At 32.5% G+C, this 20,811-nt stretch overlaps 1 protein-coding gene across 1 annotated transcript; it reads right to left on the bottom strand.

The window, feature by feature from the left end:
* Nucleotides 1-2,609: 2,609 nt before the first annotated feature.
* Nucleotides 2,610-20,592, bottom strand: LOC128182811 (tenascin-R-like). The gene is made up of 10 exons (XM_052851564.1): nt 20,167-20,592; nt 16,792-17,611; nt 16,097-16,215; nt 13,525-13,621; nt 13,252-13,419; nt 12,368-12,613; nt 11,648-11,766; nt 11,361-11,457; nt 3,396-3,563; nt 2,610-2,960 (listed from the first exon to the last, which is right to left on the bottom strand). The coding sequence occupies exons 1-10, from the start codon at nt 20,470-20,472 to the stop codon at nt 2,737-2,739; spliced, it is 2,364 nt and encodes a 787-aa protein (XP_052707524.1). The 5' UTR covers nt 20,473-20,592; the 3' UTR covers nt 2,610-2,736.
* Nucleotides 20,593-20,811: the final 219 nt, after the last annotated feature.

Raw genomic sequence — 20,811 nt, 5'->3', positions numbered from 1 at the left:
ATAATTTTATAACATGATATTGTATCATATGACATTGTGTTTTATAATAAGATACATTGTTGTGTCATATAACATGTATATTGTATCATATGATACAATGTCATATTTATAATTATCATAAATGAAACAATTTTATTCAAAACATTTCAATACATAATACAATACTTTTATTAATATCATGTTATCATTTGATACAAGATAATATCATATGTTACAATACTGTGATGTATTATCTGATATGATATTATATAATTTTATATTATGATATTGTATAATATAATAAAATACAATGATATATAACTCGATATAATACCTTTATAATACCTTATTATATTTCATGATACAATATCATATCTTGATACAATTTCATACCTAACAATTATTATATTGGTTCATAATATATGACACAAGTTGCTGTCCTTTAAAAAAGGACTGCAATACGTGGACCATATGCATGTGTTTCCAACGAAAACGTGAAAGCCGTTTGATTATCAGAGATTTCTCCGACTCTAGCCCCCTGCTTTATAGCCACTAAATGTGTATGTTGTATTACGTATGTGTGTATGTATAGCCCTGACTTTTTATCTCAGAATTTAAAGGGTTCATACTTTTAAAATAATAACGATCTTTATTAATAAAGATTGCATGTATAGTATCGGGCATTCGACGAAATCTACTATTTGAGCACACATTAAGCTTCGCACTACATGTACTTTGTTAACTATGCGGTGACAGTTTTGTGTAAATTAATTTCATATTTTGATGCATTTTTCTTGAGATTTAAACAGTGACATAATTATATCAATCATCTATTATAAACAGTCACATAAATATTCAATTATACTTAAATGCGTAATTTTTTTTAATCGGGAAGTACTCTAGCCTCGCCTACTATAAAAGTAAAATTAAGCTTCATGTGTATTCGGAAAACAACAAAACTTTGCAAATTATGCCATTTGATGCATGTTGTAGTTTCGGCATAACATTAACTTATTTCATAACTCTGACAGTTTATATCACATGCCGATCAATTCTTAAAAAGGAATACTTTGTTTATGTACTGTTTACCGACAACTTTACAATTATAGCGCCTTTGAACTTATATGTGCATATAGCATGGAATCCCGATCCCGATTCAGATAAACGTGTTCTAGCCGGGTTCTCTTGAGCTCCCCACTACGCACAGGAACCAGGCTAGCTCATGCGCAGGCTGAATTTTCCCCATAGCATCCGGTTAAACCTCGCTTATATATTTTCTGTGTGGACCTCAGGGTCCACGCAATGAATTTATTGTATCATATATGACACAATTTTGTATAGTATCATAAGATGCAATATCGTTTTCCAATTACTATATTGATTAAAATTGTACATTACAATAAAGTATGAAATTAATGTTTAATTATCAAACAATTTTTAACAATTGACATTGTCTCAAACAACACTACAGTATCCATGAATATCAAAGAACATAAACACTACAGTATCCATGAATATCAAAGATCATTAACTCTGATCTGATTTTTATATAATACTTATAATGATAAAGGTGGTTTTATAAAGGTGATGACCCATCTTGGTGAGCTTTGTAATCTGTGATCACCTATGTTTTATACTATATAATTTCTAGCCTTATATAATATATAGACATTACAACTGGTCTTCTTGACAAACGTCCTTTACTAATTTTCAATATGTTTAAGGAGGCCGATTTGGGGGGTTTTTTTGCGGAAAAACTACAATAGCATAACTCTTTATTTTTTAACCATATGTAATTTAAACCAACTCTAGTTTAAATGCGAAGGTTCATGAAAATCGACCGTCTGGTTCTTTTTAGGGACCATCTCAAAATAGAGGTACATTTACTATAGGAATATATAGGAAACTGTCATTTTCCGCACATCAAAGCAGTTTTAAAAAATACTACAATAGCTTTTTTTTCTCAAATTGTTATATATGATAAGTAATATCATTTCCTACCTTATATGTAAAAAACACAAAGTTCTACCGTCTGGTTTTTAGTGGGGGCCATCTCAAAATATTAAAATGCACCAAATTTTGCTATATATTTGGATCATCACGAATGATGATTGGTATAATGCATTCATTCCAAAAATGAGGAGAATATCCTCGAGGATAGTATCATTCTGTATATAAAATTTCAACAGCGTACAATTGTTACTTTTTCTTTTATGTTATTTCTTATAACGTACTCCTACAAAGCTTCATTTTATCATAACGTCATAAAAGCGCAATGGCAATGCTCCCCTACCGCACAACGTAAAAATCGTGTTAAAAATAAAAATTTCCTTTAAAAATCTAAATATTTTTATTTGTATTTTGTTTATTGTGTTCAATTTTATAAATGATATCGAAAAAAAATTCATAAGAAGTATAAAACAAATGTATTATATTAGAATGCGCAAAAACATGCGCAATGCAAACTTAAGTCGGCCTCCTAAAATCTTGATAACTAGTAGAGGACAATTATATTAAAACACTCTATAAGCTTCATTGCTAAGTCAATCCAATGCTGGCCATGTGAGAACCGTTATAGAACAAAGAACATTACATTATCCACCCCTTTCCCAAACAATATGTAAAAAATATTCCTTTAGTATCGACTTTAATGTCACACAATACATGTACTAAACAAAAGTCTATTCATAGACCATGTGGTTTATTTGGTAATTTCCTAAATGACTTTTAATGGTACGATCAATATCTGGGTATTAACTATTTTCGAATCGCCATTTTGACTCTAACCAATGGTCTGTAACTTCCTGTGTGCCAATTGTACCAACCGAGACCATTAAAATCGTTTAAAGTAAACTTGACTAGTCCGCAATCATTATTCCACCAAGGTGAACCATACTTGAGGGCGCAGTTTATAGTTGAAAGGTCATTGTCAACATCTTTTGTAGAAAATTTCCGTCCGTTGTGGATACTTAATGCATCATCTGTTTGATTAAAAGAAATAATGTAAACAAATAACTTTATGATAAAAATTTTGGACAATTTTCAGTAAAGATTGAAAGGATGTTAATAAGAAAATATCCTTTGTAATTGTTGAAAGGATAATGATATGTATAAAAGTAAATTATGCTTAAATATTATAAACTTGATCTATACGACATGTATATTGAGAAACTAAATTTTTCAATTAAAAAAAAACAAGAAATACTTGTCGCAGAATAACTTTTAAATATCGATCTCTTACTTAAAAATCATTGCTTACATGTACCTTTTGACTATTCAAGGTAGTGTACACTGAATTGTTAATGTTGAAAAAAAAACTCGAGCCCTAAATCGTTGCAATTTGCTTTCAAAAGCTTAAAAAACAGTCAGATAATTATTCTATACCCTGTAGTTTCTTAATTTACACATTGACTTACATCCCGCAGTTCCAGAATATCCCGATATAGTAAGTCTATACCCTGACGATGCGTCCCCGACATGGAATGTACTGTATTGGGCATATCCATAATACCCAACAATGTCTTCCATTTCTACCCTCATAACGCTCCATCCAGCTGCACTGAATTTGTTAATATGCTTCAATCCTGTTAAAGGTATATATGCCGTTTGAAATGAAAATTTTAAAATAAAGACTTGTTTGTGTTTTTCCAATAGGTTACAAAAGTTATACACTTTCTGCAAATTTGAAATCAAGTTGAAATCAAACACATTTAAAAGTATTGAATATAAATTCTAATTACAGAAAACGCCCAACTTTAAAATATTCACAAGAACGTGATGTGACAAGCTAATTTTAGAACGTACACAGGATGTCGACGCGAAAACGCGATCAGTCAGTGGCAGTGGATAACGCGCTCACAGAGGAAAAAAGAAGAAGAAAGAAACAGTTTGACAGAGAACGTTTTAAAATGAGAATCTATATCGGAGAACACTTTGAGCGGTGGACACGTGTTAGAAACTTCATGGGCTTACCGGTTTTTTGCTGTATAAAAATGGGTTACACAGCGATGTGCTTTCTTTGTTCGATAAGATATTTACTCACAAAGGAAAAGAAGTTCTTGTGTATGGTACGATATACATTGTTTATTGATATATTGTACATTATACATAATTATACATTGAATATGATAAAACTTGTAAAGCTCTCACTCAAATACTTAAAAACTGTAAATTATATATGTTTTGAGTCGAGGGGCGCAAGAAGGGATGATTTTGATGTTCTATTTCATAATTTATATATGTTGTCAAATGTAAGAAAATAATTGTCAACTAGATACGATCTCGTTACGAGTAACGAGTAGGTCTTCCGTTCAATTTTTTAAACGATTCCATTAAAATATCAAAGGAATTTCAGAATTTCCACTCAACCCCTCCTTTTCAGATAATGTATACGATTGTCAATATCCTTTCAAATGCTTAACAAAGAGTTTTGCTTTATCACATACACCACATTAAAGATTTAAGATTTTAGTCCCCTAATATCCCTAATGACGTCATCAGTGGGTGTGGCAATGGGTTTTACAAACTAATATTGTTACAATCAACAACTTTACTTCTATAATGGTTTACAAAATCCTAATCGTTTTTAAGGTATTTGTAAGAGTTGTTTTTAAGTTATTTGTAATAGAAATTACGAGTCTCTTGGCCCCTAATTAAAGGGGCTAGCCCCTTTTTCTTGATTTCTGTGAAAAGGTCTTAAGAATACAGACATTTTGTGCTCTTACACCCATCTTAAATTGTTGTTCATTTTTGAGATACAAATGTTTGAATATTTTAGGGGCCAGACCTGTAGATCCCTAATGGGGACAGACATTGGTGTTGTGATAAGTGGAATCGATTTAAATCATAAATGCAAACATTTTCTCTTCTATGATGTCTAACAAAATATGTCTCCTTTTCTAGATATATTGCGTCAACGTTTATGTACTTTGGCCCCTAAAAATCCCTTATTGCGTAATAAAGGGGCGTGGCAATGATTTTTTCTGATAGATATTGGTATTACCAACAACTTTGCTTCTATAATTGATACCAATATCTTTATCGTTTTTAAGTTATTTGTAATAGAATTTACGAGTCTCTTGGCCCCTGATGAAAGGGGTCAGCCCCTTTTTCTTGATTTCTTTGAAAAGGTCTTAAGAATACAAACATTTTTGCTCTTGCACCTATCTTAAATTGTTGTTCATGTTTGAGATACAAATGTTTGAATATTTTAGGGGCCAGCCCTGTAGTTCCCTAATGCGGACAGACATTAGTGTTTTGATAAGTGGAATCGATTTAAATCATTGATGCAAACATTTTCTTCTCTATGATGTCTAACAAAATATGTCTACTTCTCTTGATATATTGCGTCAAAGTTTAAGTACTTTGGCCCCTAAAAATCCCTAATAACGTAATAAATGGGCGTTGCAATGATTTTTTCTAATAGATATTGGTACGATCAACAACTTTGCTTCTATAATGCATTACAAAATCTTTACCATTTTTAAGCTATTTGTTATAGAGTTTACGAGTGTCTTGGCCCCTAATTTAAGGGGCCAGCCCCTTTTTCTTAAATTGAATCGAAAGGTCTCATAAATTCTAACATTTTTTGTTCTGATATCTATTTAAAATTGTTCTTCATTTTTGAAATACAAATGTTTGAATATTTTAGGGGCCAGACCTCTAAATCCTTAATGGGGACGGAAATTCGTGTTTTGATAAGTGGAATCGATTTAAATCATAAATTCAAACATTTTCTCTTCTATGATGTCTAACAAAATATTTCTGCTTCTCTAGTTATATTGCGTCAAAGTTTAAGTACTCTGGCCCCTAAAAACCCCTAATTACGTAATAAATGGGCGTGGCAATGATTTTTTCTAATAGATATTGGTACGATCAACAACTTTGCTTCTATAATGCATTACAAAATCATTATCGTTTTTGAGTTATTTGTAATAGAGTTTATGACTGTATTGGCCCCTAAATAAAGGGGCCAGCCCCTTTTTCTTGATTTCGTTGGAAAGAACTTATGATTATCTACCACTTTTGTTATACATGTCTTAACAAAATATCAACTAATAAAAAGATATAAATCAAAACGTGTTAAAATTTTGAATGAAAATTCGTACCCAATTTTCGTGCTCAGGCGAGCTCCAAGAAATGGCGCAACAGGCATTAAACAACTACATGTTGCACAACTTCAAACTATCGTCTACCTATCCTGAAAATTTCATATTCATATCTCTTTTGGTTTCCGAGTTTATAGCTGCACAAAATGGGTCGTCGAAAATTACAAAATGGCCGATAATTCGGTACCGGAAGTGACTACGAAAAAATTAAGAAAAATGTATTAAGTTTAGATCACGCCAAAACATCTGTGAAAAAATGGTTGAGATCGGTCGAATAGATTTCGAGAAATCTCGTGCACAAAATTTGGAAAAAAAAAATAATAATAATAAGAAACAGTACGAAAACAATAAGGTCTTCCGCTGGAAACGGAAGACCTTAATTACATCGATTGTCATCGATACGCATAAAATGCAGATGACATATCTGATAATTTTTTCTGTTAACAGCGCACAAACCTGTTTATATGAATTCAAACAACTATAAAGACACCTATCGTATTACTTCGTTTGCATGCTGCTTTTCTGAATTACAATTCCCGTGCACATGCGCAAATCCACCTCAAACGTGAATCCTTTTTTAATACGCATATGTAAATCGCCGTTATTTATTTTTAAACTATGGCTAGTACCTTATCAATATTTATCAAAAAATTGCACAATTTTCTATAAACTTCTTTTTAAGGTCTTCCGTTTCCAACGGAAGACCTTATAGTTTTCGTACGATTTCTTCTTATTATTATTTTTTTCCACAAATTTTGTGCACGCGATTTCTCGAAAACTATTCGACCGATTTCAATCATTTTTTCACAGAAGATGGGACTTGATGTAAACTTCATACATTTTTTAGATTTTTTCTGTCGTCACTTCCGGTACCGATTTATCGGCCATTTTGCACATTTTCACGACCTATTTTGTGCAGAGCTGATCTCAGAAACTATCAGAGATATGACTATGAAATTTTCAGGATAGGTAGTCTATAGTTTGAAGTTGTGCACTATTATGTTGTTTTACGCCAGTGGCGCCATTTCTTGGAGCTCGCCTGGGCTCGAAAATTGAGTACGAATTTTCATTCAAAATTTTCATACTTTTTCATCTGTATCTTTTTATCAGTTGGTATTTTGTTAAGACATATATAACAAAAGTAGTAGATAATTAAACGTTCTTTCCAACAAAATCAAGAAAAAGGGGCTGGCCCTTTAAATTAAGGGCCAAGACACTCGTAAACTCTATTACAAATAACTTAAAAACGATCAAAATTTTGTTATGCAAGATAGAAGCAAAGTTGTTGATTGTAGCAATATTTATCAGGTAAAATCATTTTCACACCCATTTATGACGTAATTAGGGATTTTAAGGGGCCAAAGTACTTAAACTTTGATGCAATATATCTTGAGAAGGAGACATATTTTGTTAGGCAATGTAGAAAAGAAAATGTTTGCATTGATGATTCTAATCGATTCCACTAATCAAAACTCTAAAGTATGTCCCCATTAAGGATCTAGAGGGCTGGCCCCTAAAATATTCAATCATTTGTATCTCAAAAATGAACAACAATTTTAGATGGGTGTAAGAACAAAAAATGTTAGTATTCGTGAGACCTTTCGATTGAACTCAAGAAAAAGGGACTGGCCCCTTAAATGAGGGGCCAAGACACTCGTAAACTGTATTACAGATAACTTGAAAACAATCAAGATTTCAAATATCTTTGGTACCTAGCCTTTTTACAAAATTGATACCAGCGAGATTTTAGTCACTGTAAGTGATTGAGACACAAAATTTTATAAATGATAGACAATCGATTGAAGATATATTTAACGGGTTTTCTTTTGTCAACCGTCACTTCCGGTACTCACCAGAAGAGTTCAAACAATTTATTTTTTTCACAAGTTTAACTGATTATCTTTGGTGTTTCATCTTCCATGATTAACAGTGGTGTACACTAAACAAATGTATAAAAAAAACCTAGCTTTTATTTTCATAAACCTCTTTTGTTCGTCCGTTTTCGGTCTCGAGACAAAAAACCTAGATTCACCAAGATCGCAGATTTGGCAGAGAATATCGATATTTCATCGTATCATATGAAAACAAAATCGGGCGGAAGACCTAATCGTTACTCGTAACGAGATCTAGTTTACATATCTTGTCATGCGGACAAAATATTTGGGTCAACTTTGCAAAAAAAAGGCCCACAGTATAACGTTATCTTTATATATTTCATTAGTAAAGAATGGACAAATCTCCGAGATTTGTTACTTTTATCCTTCATATTTCATGGGAAAATAGTTGTCTAAAACATGATTTTTCATCGTGTTTACCAAACATTTAGCCCCGGTACACCCTATGAAACAAAGATATTGTTATGAAGCATCATTAAAAGAATTTATATTTTAAGCATCATAAACCTGTAGGTACCTTTCATTTACTAAATCTTGACCTTAATGCTTTTTTGGCGATTCATGTGGGTACAAAGGAATCATTTTTTTGTTATTTATATATACATCACGGGCACTGGAAGTTATTAAGGTCTTCCGTTTCCAACGGAAGACCTTATAGTTTTCGTACGATTTCTTCTTCTTATTATTTTTTTCCACAAATTTTGTGCACGCGATTTCTCGAAAAGTATTCCACTGATTTCAATCATTTTTTCACAGAAGATGGGACTTGATGTAAACTTCATACATTTTTTAGATTTTTTCTGTCGTCACTTCCGGTACCGATTTATCGGCCATTTTGCACATTTTCACGACCTATTTTGTGCAGAGCTGATCTCAGAAACTATCAGAGATATGACAATGAAATTGTCAGGATAGGTAGTCTATAGTTTGAAGTTGTGCACTATTATGTTGTTTTACGCCAGTGGCGCCATTTCTTGGAGCTCGCCTAGGCTCGAAAATTGAGTACGAATTTTCATTCAAAATTTTCATACGTTTTCATCTGTATCTTTTTATCAGTTGGTAGTTTGTTAAGACATATATAACAAAAGTAGTAGATAATTAAACGTTCTTTCCAACAAAATCAAGAAAAAGGGGCTGGCCCCTTAAATTAGGGGCCAAGACACTCGTAAACTCTATTACAAATAACTTAAAAACGATCAAAATTTTGTAATGCAAGATAGAAGCAAAGTTGTTGATTGTAGCAATATTTATCAGGTAAAATCATTTTCACACCCATTTATGACGTAATTAGGGATTGTAAGGGACCAAAGTACTTAAACTTGGATGCAATATATCTTGAGAAGGAGACATATTTTGTTAGGCAATGTAGAAAAGAAAATGTTTGCACTGATGATTCTAATCGATTCCACTAATCAAAACTTTAAAGTCTGTCCCCATTAAGGATCTAGAGGGCTGGCCCCTAAAATATTCAATCATTTGTATCTCAAAAATGAACAACAATTTTAGATGGGTGTAAGAACAAAAAATGTTAGTATTCGTGAGACCTTTCGATTGAACTCAAGAAAAAGGGACTGGCCCCTTAAATGAGGGGCCAAGACACTCGTAAACTGTATTACAGATAACTTGAAAACAATCAAGATTTCAAATATCTTTGGTACCTAGCCTTTTTACAAAATTGATACCAGCGAGATTTTAGTCACTGTAAGTGATTGAGACACAAAATTTTATAAATGATAGACAATCGATTGAAGATATATTTAACGGGTTTTCTTTTGTCAACCGTCACTTCCGGTACTCACCAGAAGAGTTCAAACAATTTATTTTTTTCACAAGTTTAACTGATTATCTTTGGTGTTTCATCTTCCATGATTAACAGTGGTGTACACTAAACAAATGTATAAAAAAAACCTATCTTTTATTTTCATAAACCTCTTTTGTTCGTCCGTTTTTGGTCTCGAGACAAAAAATCTAGATTCACCAAGATCGCAGATTTGGCAGAGAATATCGATATTTCATCGTATCATATGAAAACAAAATCGGGCGGAAGACCTAATCGTTACTCGTAACGAGATCTAGTTGTAAATATATTTTAGGTGCAGGTGCATGTATGAAAAAAGGGTAGGGCACTTCTTTTTAGGCAAAATCGGGTGTGACGAATTCTTGGCGTTCCTCAAAAAAAATGTCGTGATGAATCGTTCTAATGTACTTTACTTACAATAGATGTTTAGATTCGCTCTGCTACGCAGTCTAATACAAGATTGTGATGGTCTTTCTTTTTTGTTTCTGTTTTTAAAAATTGTTTTCATATGTTTGTTCACTTATGTATATATGTTAAACCTATGAATCGTATGGTTCTTGGTAATAAACAATACAATACAATGCTGTTTCGCCGGAGAAAAACGTGTTTTTATAGTACTGAATGATTTATTTTTGACGTCATCGTGTCAATAACTGCCGTCAGGCGAGCAGACAAATTGAATAACGTGAGTTAGCCCGTTATGATAATATAATGGTTATATTTACATTTCCTAACTGATGAAATCAGTTATTTACTTAAATAAATCAATACAAATTGCAGTAACGGAGGGAGTAAATTTGTAACAAAAAGAACAGCTGTTTATAACACAGGTTTAAACTGGTTATCACAAAGACTGTTGAGCTGAGATCGATGAACATGAAAATATAATCCATGAATAATAACTCTTGAAATTTTGCTTATAAAAAAAAATCAACTTTTTTGTTGAATAATTGTTCAACATTGTGTTTTGTCAACATGTATGACATTTGCTTTAACGATAACATGTAAAGGAATCACTGTTTGGGAACTACTTATGTAAATTACATGTAAATTCATACGCAGTGATTAGTTGTTGCATTTAGAGGCATTTAAAGCTCACAGAGTTTAATAGAAAAACACAGTAGAATGTAATAATACAAATTAAGATTTTTTTTTCAAAACTAAAAACTCATATTAAAAAATAAAGCTAGCTGTACGTTGTAATTATCCATATGAAAACAATAAGGGCTCTTTAGTTTTCTGTATAAAAACCACATTTAACAAGAATCACTTACGCGCATACTTATTTTTTACTAGTTTCTTAGTCACGGAAAAAACCGAGCTCGCCGAATAGAGATGCTTGATTTGGACGTCAATAAATGCACTAAATAAGAGCAAAGTTTTAGTCAAGTTCTGTTAGAGTTTGTTCAGTTGTTCTGAGGATGAAATTTTAAAGAAAAATACTTTCTGATTGGTCCATATGACCAAAATTACTACAGACATAATAAATGGTATTCAATATGCATGTACATGTATAATCTGAAACGTCCACTTCATTAATTATATATTAATACTACATGTAGTATACATTAAATTATATACCTTGCCAAAAATCACCGTCAAGATTTCCAAAACCGTTTTCATAACTTGTCCAAATATTGTTGAAAAGCACATCACCTTTAATGCGGCGGAAAATGACCTCAAAATCCAAACAAAAAAGATTTGTTATTTGTCGAAAGAATAAAAACAGATTTTGCTATTGTTATTTCGATTAGCATATTCATTTTAGATGTCTTTGATTTGAGGTGATTACCGGTATTTTACATGCACAAATAATATTATAAAACATAGAAATGAGGAGAAAATCGTGATTAAAAATTATTGTTTACCATCCAATTGTAACCGTCATTCATTTCACAATAGACCTCAAGTGGATTCCCGTCAGCGGTTATTTCATACACCCCACTCTCCGTTGTCAGAGATCCAACACAATCACAATCGGAACATCCTTTGTAATATATTGTTTTGTGAATAATGATATGCTTAACATACCGAGTATGAGAATGTTTATGGTAAATATCAAATTATCTTGTTAGCGTTTTGAACTTTTATACAAAAAATCACTTTATTTCTAAGTATATACATTTACAACATACTGATGTCGTAGTTTAAACCAGAACTTTGTTTCTGAAAAGTTATGTGCAAAACTCTGATTAGGTGCTATATATGAAGACTGATCTGTCAGTCTAAAATCACAAAACGAAAGCAGTCAACAATAGTTTTACTTGATATCATGAGGGTATTAAAACTTATTGATTTTCGTTTATCCCGTTTAAGGTGGTAACATGAATATGGATGAAGTTACATCATATGTACATGTATACTCCATACTAACCGTTTTGAAGTTTTCAAATTGCACGGTATATATGGATGGTCGAACCATGCATCCTATCTTATTACAATATATGTTATGCGTCAATATACCGGCAGATTAGATATATCAGGTTATAGCTATTTTTCTTGTTTTTTTTAAGGTACATGTACATCCTAAAATGAAAGTGTCACATACCTTGTTTTTTTTAATAAAACATGACTTCTCAAAAACTTACCTGATGTTTCAACAATCAACGGTTTCCGGATCATCATTCTTATTTTACTGAGCTGTTTGTAACTTCCGGTATACCAATTATACCAGCCAAGGTCATTGAAATTATTCCTTGTAAATATAATTCGTGAACAATCATTATTCCACCAGGGTTCGCCGTAGTAACTAGCGCAGTTTATTGAAGATGAGAGATCATTATCACGATCTTTTGTGGAAAATTTCATATTGTTATGGTAGATAAAAGCGTCATCTGAAACCCATAAAACAATAATACAAGTCTTCATATTGAATTCGATTACAGTTAATGTGTGTATTTAATAATAATTCTCAATATGTGCAAACAATACATGTGTTGAGGGTCCCCAACACCTTTAGAAATTGTTCTGCATATAAATTCTGCATATATTGTATACTTATAGCTATGGATATCTAGCATGTGTTCGACTTAAAAATACATGTAACAAAAAAGTAATTTTTTGAGAAAAAATCAACTTTTGAAATATAATCGCTATATATTAATAAAAAAAGTCCTTGCAGTATTCGAACTCGGGACCTGGGGGTCAGTAGATTGAAGCTAAACCCATTGTGCTATACAGAGATGCACTCCAACTTTTGGCGATAAAAGATCTTACATAATGGGTTAAAATCGCCATGGTGTGACGCACTATCATAGTGTGCTTAAGTCACAAAGCGTCGAGGCTCCTTAAGACAAACTTAAGTCACATTTACCGTCCGCCTAAGTTTTAGGTAAAATGTCCTAGCTAAGCACTCTTTTAGTTACGGACATAAGTTCTACCCTTTGTTACGAGACCCTGAGTCCCTATAGTCAAACGTTTTTAATCTCCTGTGGACATAAATTTCGCGGCAGTAAATTGAAAAAGAACTTGCATCCAGAGTTTCCAGCGTACTGCGACACAATGAGCTTGTAGCCTGAAGACGGACTCCCGACCAGGAAGGTGCTGTACTGAGCGAAACCAGTCTGGCCGTTTATATCCTCCATCTCTACCCTCATAACGCTCTGTCCCGAGGACGTAAAATGATGTATGTTGTCCAAACCTAATTACATATAAATAAGGAATGCTTTTCTGTGACAGAAAATCGTACAAATTATTGATTACAATAGTATAAAAAAAACTTGATACATTTAATGGAATACATTACCTAACCAGAAGTCACCGTCCAGATTTCCAAATCCATTTGTGTAGCTCGTCCATACATTATTGAAGAGGACATTGCCAACAGTTCGTCGAAATGCTACCTACATCGTAAACAGATTAAACAAATATATATAATTTACTGTTTAAAAGAAAGATTGTTGCCAACGTCTCATTTTGTATATACACATGTACACGTAAATATCGATATCTCGAATAGGGGATATTTCAAATACCCCGCTTATGTCGAAGTCCACCGCCGGTCCCGACCGTTTTCTCTATATAAACGATTTGAAAAACTCCTGATATATCGAATATGGTTATCTAGAATATCTCGTTTAATTATGTCTAAGTATTTTGAAATACCAAAGCCCTTGTTTTACCTGGGGGTTTTTTCGAAGTCGAGCCATTCTTCCGGTCAGCTAAACATAATTTGTGTCATTACTTCACACATTTCTTCCTGCGGCAATTTTCCCACCTTTCAAAACTAATGGTACCTCAAACTGCGCAGTGTAAGTTAATTTGGATGGAAGCTTCGGTGTTTAATTAAGTTAGTACCTCTTCATAAAATTCAGATTATAACACAGCCACAATTACCGATAATGTGTTTAATAAAACACTGTACACGGAGAATCGATCTAACATTGATAACTGCCATATTCATTTAAAAACGATTAATCACGGAAACAAGTTCACTTGTTTATCATGTACATGTATGCTCCAATAACAATCAAACATGATTGAGATACAAATATTTGAAAGAAAACTCAATTAAGTTTAACAAAACAATTCATGCATTAAACCCACAGCGTGTAAAGTGACTTCCGGTTCATCGTACACAGGTTGTTTCCAATATATTTACATCTACCAAGCATAATTTCCTATATTTCTTACGGAAACTTATAGTTAATTCATAGCTCTATAGAAACAGCCAGACTGAAATCTACACGCCCTATTTAACGATTGGTCGAAATCTACAGCGGCTGAAAGTGACAGGACTGAAATTAACACCCCCTGTTTATCGATTGGTCTGAACCTACAGCGACCTTAGTAAAATCCCGGACTGCACGAAATAATCATGACGATGCCAGACTCAAAGTCTCACAAGAGACGATATGGCTGTTTCTTTTAGCTAACGTACTTTTGTACATTAACAGTAATTAAGTGAATTTTATTAACTTTTTATAATCAGTTTTATTATTAATTAGTTAAAGAAAGATGTTGATATAAACAATAAAATGCTTTCTTTGATGATTCATGCGGGTTATGAAGGTAGCGATCATTGCAGGAAAAATTTACATAACCCGCTAACGCGGGTTATGTATTTTTCCTGCAATGTCGCTACCTTCATATCCCGAATGAATCACCAAAGAAAACATTTTATTGTTTAAATGAGCACTATAGCTGTGAGCGTAATGTAATGAGTAAATATAGGATACGTTAGTTCCCAAGCACAAATGATATGAAAATATGTTTTCTGTATTGTGTATTTAGATTCTAGGTTATTTATATTTTTTTTAAATGTTCAAATCCGTGTTTTTCGTTTCTCAAGTGATAAATTTCAGTAATTACATGGCAAATGCTTCTTCCTTTTCAAAGTTGTAAAGTCGAAAGTGAAGAGGGCGTGAAGTCGTAATAATAACCAAATAATGATTTTATAATTTGATTGTTTTTACAAATATTAATATGTATTTCAACAAAAAAACCACACAGACTAAAAATATTTATTCAAATGGTTGATTATTTGTTTATGAGTAGTAGAAGTTCAGTGTATATACCAGTACTATATGTAAAACACGTGTTGATATAAGAACATCACGGAATAAAAATTGGAAAGCCACTTCGGATATCTCGAAGTTTTGTTGAAGTTCCCCCAGCTTCGAGATACCGACCGTTGCCTATAACTAAATCACATCAGCTCCATGAGCAAACAAGTAATGTCAGTTTTACTATTGTTATTCAGTCGGTTTTATCAGTGCTTCTCCAAAATTAATCGATAATAAAAGGTAAGTGTAACTTTGTCTCATAACTGAAGCGGTCAATTTAAAAGAACCAATATCATTTGAAAACCATTCAGAATGGTTTTGATATGTATTATAACTATTTTTATATATACATATACTAGAAATGAATACAAACATGATATGACTATCGGCAGAGCTTAAAGATGAAATGATGAAATTGATCAATATAGTCAGTTCCATATCCTTAATATAAAATTCATTTCAGAGGTTGTATTATGTGAGTTCACATTCATCAGTCTGAACATTCACTGTCTGAGTGTCTGATTGCCCTGGTTTAAGACTACTTGCAGTCATATTGTGGTTATATGTAAAAAATTAATAATTTTATTAAAGTATGCCTATTCACGAAAATAAAGTTTGATTTATTATGCCATAGTGAAATTTAACTGTTAAGAAATTAAGATTGTTATTGATTTGTTTAATAACACTTTAATTTTAACAGAAGCATACAGCGGTCAGAGATATATATATATACAATGTATTTCAGAAATGATGTAGCTATACATAAAATTTTTCTCGGTATAACCTCAAATTATCTTTAAAAAAAAGAATTACCGTCCACTGAAAGCCATACTTCATTTCGCAATAGACACTGGTTAGCTGTCCGTTGACTGTTATCTCATAGACTCCACTCAGAGACGTTGTTGTGCCGATGCATTCACAATCTGAACAAACTAAAGTAACAGAACACAATGCATATATAAAAAATAGTTAAGCTCGGATCAAAATAAAAAGTAGCGATCATTGCAGAAAAAACGCGGGGTGTGTATTTTTCTGCAATGTCGCCATCTTCCTGCATGAATAACATAAGAAAGCATTCCATTGTTAAATTATAAAGTAGAAAATAAATACTCAAATCTATGTAAAATCAACAATATGCAATCATTATTTTAAAAGTTTAAGGCAGATTTATTGGTTAATTTGTTGGCCACGCAGTCTCCTTTAAAACAATGTAATTTCTTCAATGATATGGCGAGTTTTGAATAAATGAATCGTTCTATTTTATCATTGACATGTCAATGTATTGAGTTTGATTTAAATGCTTGTAAACATTCGCATAATATGATCATATGTTCGTGAAAGATTTGCAAATTAAATCTTTTCTTGGAGACAAACAGTTATAACTCCTACAAGCATTTCTGTTACTGTTTACAAAATGCGAGTAACTATCAAAGTTTTACGGATTTGGCATTTGAAAAATAGGCAAAATTTACAACCAAAAAAAATTAATTAATATCATGTATAATCACCACGTTCAGTGGACGTGACCAAAGCCACTTTTGTTGACGAAAAACCCATGAGAGTTGTAGCAAATTCAGTTCCCAGAGTAGCTGTTGCTGTCACAACATCTTGAGTTGTTTTACTGTTGACGGCGCTTGGAAAGGTCAAAGCATCAGAAAATGTTTCAGCCACAGTACCTAAGGATGTTGTTTCAGTCACAGTGTCTTGAGATGCTGTTTCAGTCACTGTTTCTTCAGATGCTGTTTCAGTCACAGTGTCTTGAGATAGTGTTTCAGTTGCAGTAGGAGATGTTTCGGTCACAGTATCTATAGAAGTTGTTTCATTCAGAATATCTGGATAAGTCGTTCCAGGTTCAGTGTTTAGACGTGTTGTTTCCGTCACAGTTTCTGGAAAGGTTGTTTCATTCAAAATATCTGAAGATGATGTTTCATTTACAGTGTCTGGAGATGTTGTTTCAATCACAGTGTTCGGAGAAATTTTTTCAGTCACATTATGTGGAGATAATGTATCAGTATCTGGAAAGGTAATTCCTTTCACGGAATCTGAAAACGTTGTTTTATTTACAGTATCTGGAGAGGTCGTTTCAGTGACAGTTTCTGTAAAGGTTGGTTCAGTGACAGTTTCTGGAGTGGTTGTTTTATTCACTATTACTGAAGGAGTTGTTCCAGTCACAGTATCTTGAGGTGCTGTTTCATTCACAGTTTCTGTAGAGTTTATTTCAGTAACAAAAGGTGTTTCATAGCCAGTAACTGGGGTGGTTTTTGACGAACTTTCTGCAATACTTGACATTTGCATAGTGCTCGTAGTAACAGTTGCTGTACCTGTTTTCTGAAAACAATTTTTAGAAAAACTGTTATTATAAAACACCTACTTACTCTATATGAGGACTATACCGATTTACATGTTCCGTGAACTAAAATATCTTCGATTAATCGGACTTAAAGATTTAAATTCACGATCCTGATTAAAAAATTTTAAAAAAAATCAAATATGAAAGACAAAGGAAATTGAAATGTGTCATTAAACAGTTCTGATTATAACACCACAAAAATAGCACAGAAACTGTTAACGGTTGTTGGGATAGAGGAGCATATTTAATCAAAGAGGTGTATATTTAGTAGGTTTTCTTTTTATTGATCGTAAAATATATTGCGATAGTTTTGTCCGTAAAAAATGATTTAAAATTTTATCTCTAAAAAATTGATATCAGTAACAAAACCCACTAAAATGGTTACAGAAAATTCTACATTTTCTGTAATGGCCGCCATACAATTATGTTTTCGCTGCCAGATATTTAATGGTGGCGGCCAGATGTTTTAAAAAGGTGCTTAGCGTTGAACATGGTTTTTTTTCACGTGACACTGTAACATTTATTTAAAAATTAAATACAGGTAATGAAAACTCATTCAATTTGTCGATTGCAATGTTTATTATTCAAGCATGATCAAAGAAATACCGCCGGACATTTAATGTGGTGTTTATGTTACATCAAAAGTTTAAAATCGAATATTTCTAAACTTATCTATAATAATCTTAGATTTAAGTTTAGAAATATTCGATTTTAAACTTTTAATGTAACGGGTTATCAATCTAAAATTTACAAGCTGCTATGAGAACTTGTTTATTTTTTTCTCTCAGATTAATTACGCAATTTAGTTTGTAAAAAAAGGAAATAACCAAACAAGAAACGGAGATGCTTTCATTTGACAAAAATGTTATTCCTCTTGACACTAGTCTTTGATATCTTCAAATGTCATTAACATCTCTTTGTCATCGAATAAAAAACAATGCCTGTCAAAAAAATAAGTGTAAGGGAGAATGGTTTAAGATCTGGAAGAGAACGGTTGGGCTAACTGTGCTGGAACCCCGCACGTTAGCATAGAGTGTTACATGTATGTTGGGCTACATGTAACTGCTGGAACCCTGCACGTTAGTGGAGTGTGTGTGATATCGGGCTAGCTGTGCTGGATTACCGCACGTTAGTGTCGATTTTGTGTACAGAATTAGATCGGACTGTCCGTGCTAGAATCTCCACACGTTATTAAGTTGTTATCTTGGAACTCCGAGAATCGGTTTTCATTGGAATACCATGTACCGTTATATTATCAACTGAAATACAACTTGTTGAACTTTTGTTTCGTTTTGGAGTTTTATTCAGCGTGAAGTTTACTTGAGCGAGTGTAACGAATTGAGCTTTCCCCTGAATTCACCATATGGATTTTAAGAACTTTTACATTACGATTTACAGTTTACAGTACAAATCAAGTACAAGATACGTTCGTGAAAGTTGGGTAGTATTTTTAGCATCTTCGCTAGCCAAGGGTGACGATCCACGGTGTTTCTCTATTCAATAGAGAAACACCGTGGATCGTCACCCTTGGCTAGCGAAGATGTATTTTTAGTAGAAAGCCGATTGGCATGCTGCCGGGCTTACTACAACTTCACGTTAAACTACACGAAAAGAACTTCACGGAAAATTCGCGATTACAAATTCACCTTAAATTTCATTGGTGTTTACACATTTTTTTACATTAATGTGTTATTTTTGCAGATAAATGTGTAAAATTTACAGATTAAAGTGTGAATTCTACACTTTAAAGTGTAAATTTTACAGATAAAAGGGTGAATTTTAAACATAAGGTGTGAATTTTACATACATGTATTAAAATGTTGTAAAATTTACACTTAAAAATGTGAATTTTACAGATAAAAGTGAAAATTTTACACTTTAAAGTGCAAATGTTGCAGAATTAAGTGTAGAAAATAAAAGAAATATCAAGTGCATATATGACACTATTACGCTTCCATAGTATAAAGCTTGATATAATTTTTCAAAAATTGACAAAACCGGTAGACTGATTTGACATTGAAAAAAAACTGGCTAGCTTGCACTTTTTTTTTAATTAATTGTCAAAAAATAATCACACAAGAGCTCCAAAGAAGTAAGAAAAGTGAGATTTTTCATTCCCTTTGAAAAGGTTTAGTATGATTTTCTTTTCAGGGTTATTATTTGTTAGTAAAAATTCATATATACAATAATTACATGTAAGATTCAATTTTAACTACATTGGATCCATTTATAAAACGGTTTCTCTAATAAAAGTTATTACAATCATAGATGATATACATTATTGTGACAACCTTGACAAAAGATGTTTTTTCCCCTTGTTATCATGATTTAAAATCTATCATTCTATCACTAAAATAAACACAAATAAATATAAAAATATTTCGATGACTAGGACAGAAATATACAGTTGGAACGGGGTATTACAATGGCATTATAAATGTCGGATTTGCTTATTTCCATTCTCATTTTGAATTACGAACCTTTCGGTAGACCCGAAGACGCTAGCAATTGTTTAAATCATTTCACTACGTACCATGAAGATCTGAGAGGACGACAATGGTTGTTCTAATGCAAAGAACTGGCCTTTCAAAAGTGAACAGCTGGAAGAGTTGAAATCTATTCGAGTTCCACTGCAGTCGAGTTCCCTCAAACATTCTGAGCAGCAGCGGAGTTTAATATGTCCTCTCTTATAAACAGCAGATTTCAAACTCGTAATTTCCCCAACCAATTCACCTCCAACAAAAACCATATGGCCTTTGTTTATAAATTTGTCATTCTCTTCACACGTTGGAAAACCGAAAAAGGTTACTATCAATATCAGAGAGCTGATACGAATCATTGTGATTGCGTTACGAGCTTTACTTTCAATGCTGTTTTAACTTCACAATTTCATTTTATCTTGAATACTGTTTTATATAAATACTCGTTAGTGGAACAATGATAGACAAAAAAAAAAAAAGAAAAAAAAAGACGCCGAGTGTTTTGCGCCATGGCTTACAATGGAAATCATCAATTTTTTATGCTACATATTCATTATTTTTAATTTGTTGTATATTTTCAAAAGTTAAAAGAAAAGTTGAGAAATACAGCCAAGATACGCAAACAAGTATGAAATTAATGAGACAAGCGGGAAGGGCAATTAAATTTTTAAACAAAAGCTTTACTGGTCAAGACAAAG

Source organism: Crassostrea angulata, chromosome 5 (genome assembly GCF_025612915.1).
Source record: "Crassostrea angulata isolate pt1a10 chromosome 5, ASM2561291v2, whole genome shotgun sequence".
NCBI lineage: Eukaryota > Metazoa > Mollusca > Bivalvia > Ostreida > Ostreidae > Magallana > Magallana angulata.
The sequence above is the reverse complement of the archived record's forward strand: the minus strand, read 5'-3'. Positions and strand labels throughout refer to the sequence as shown.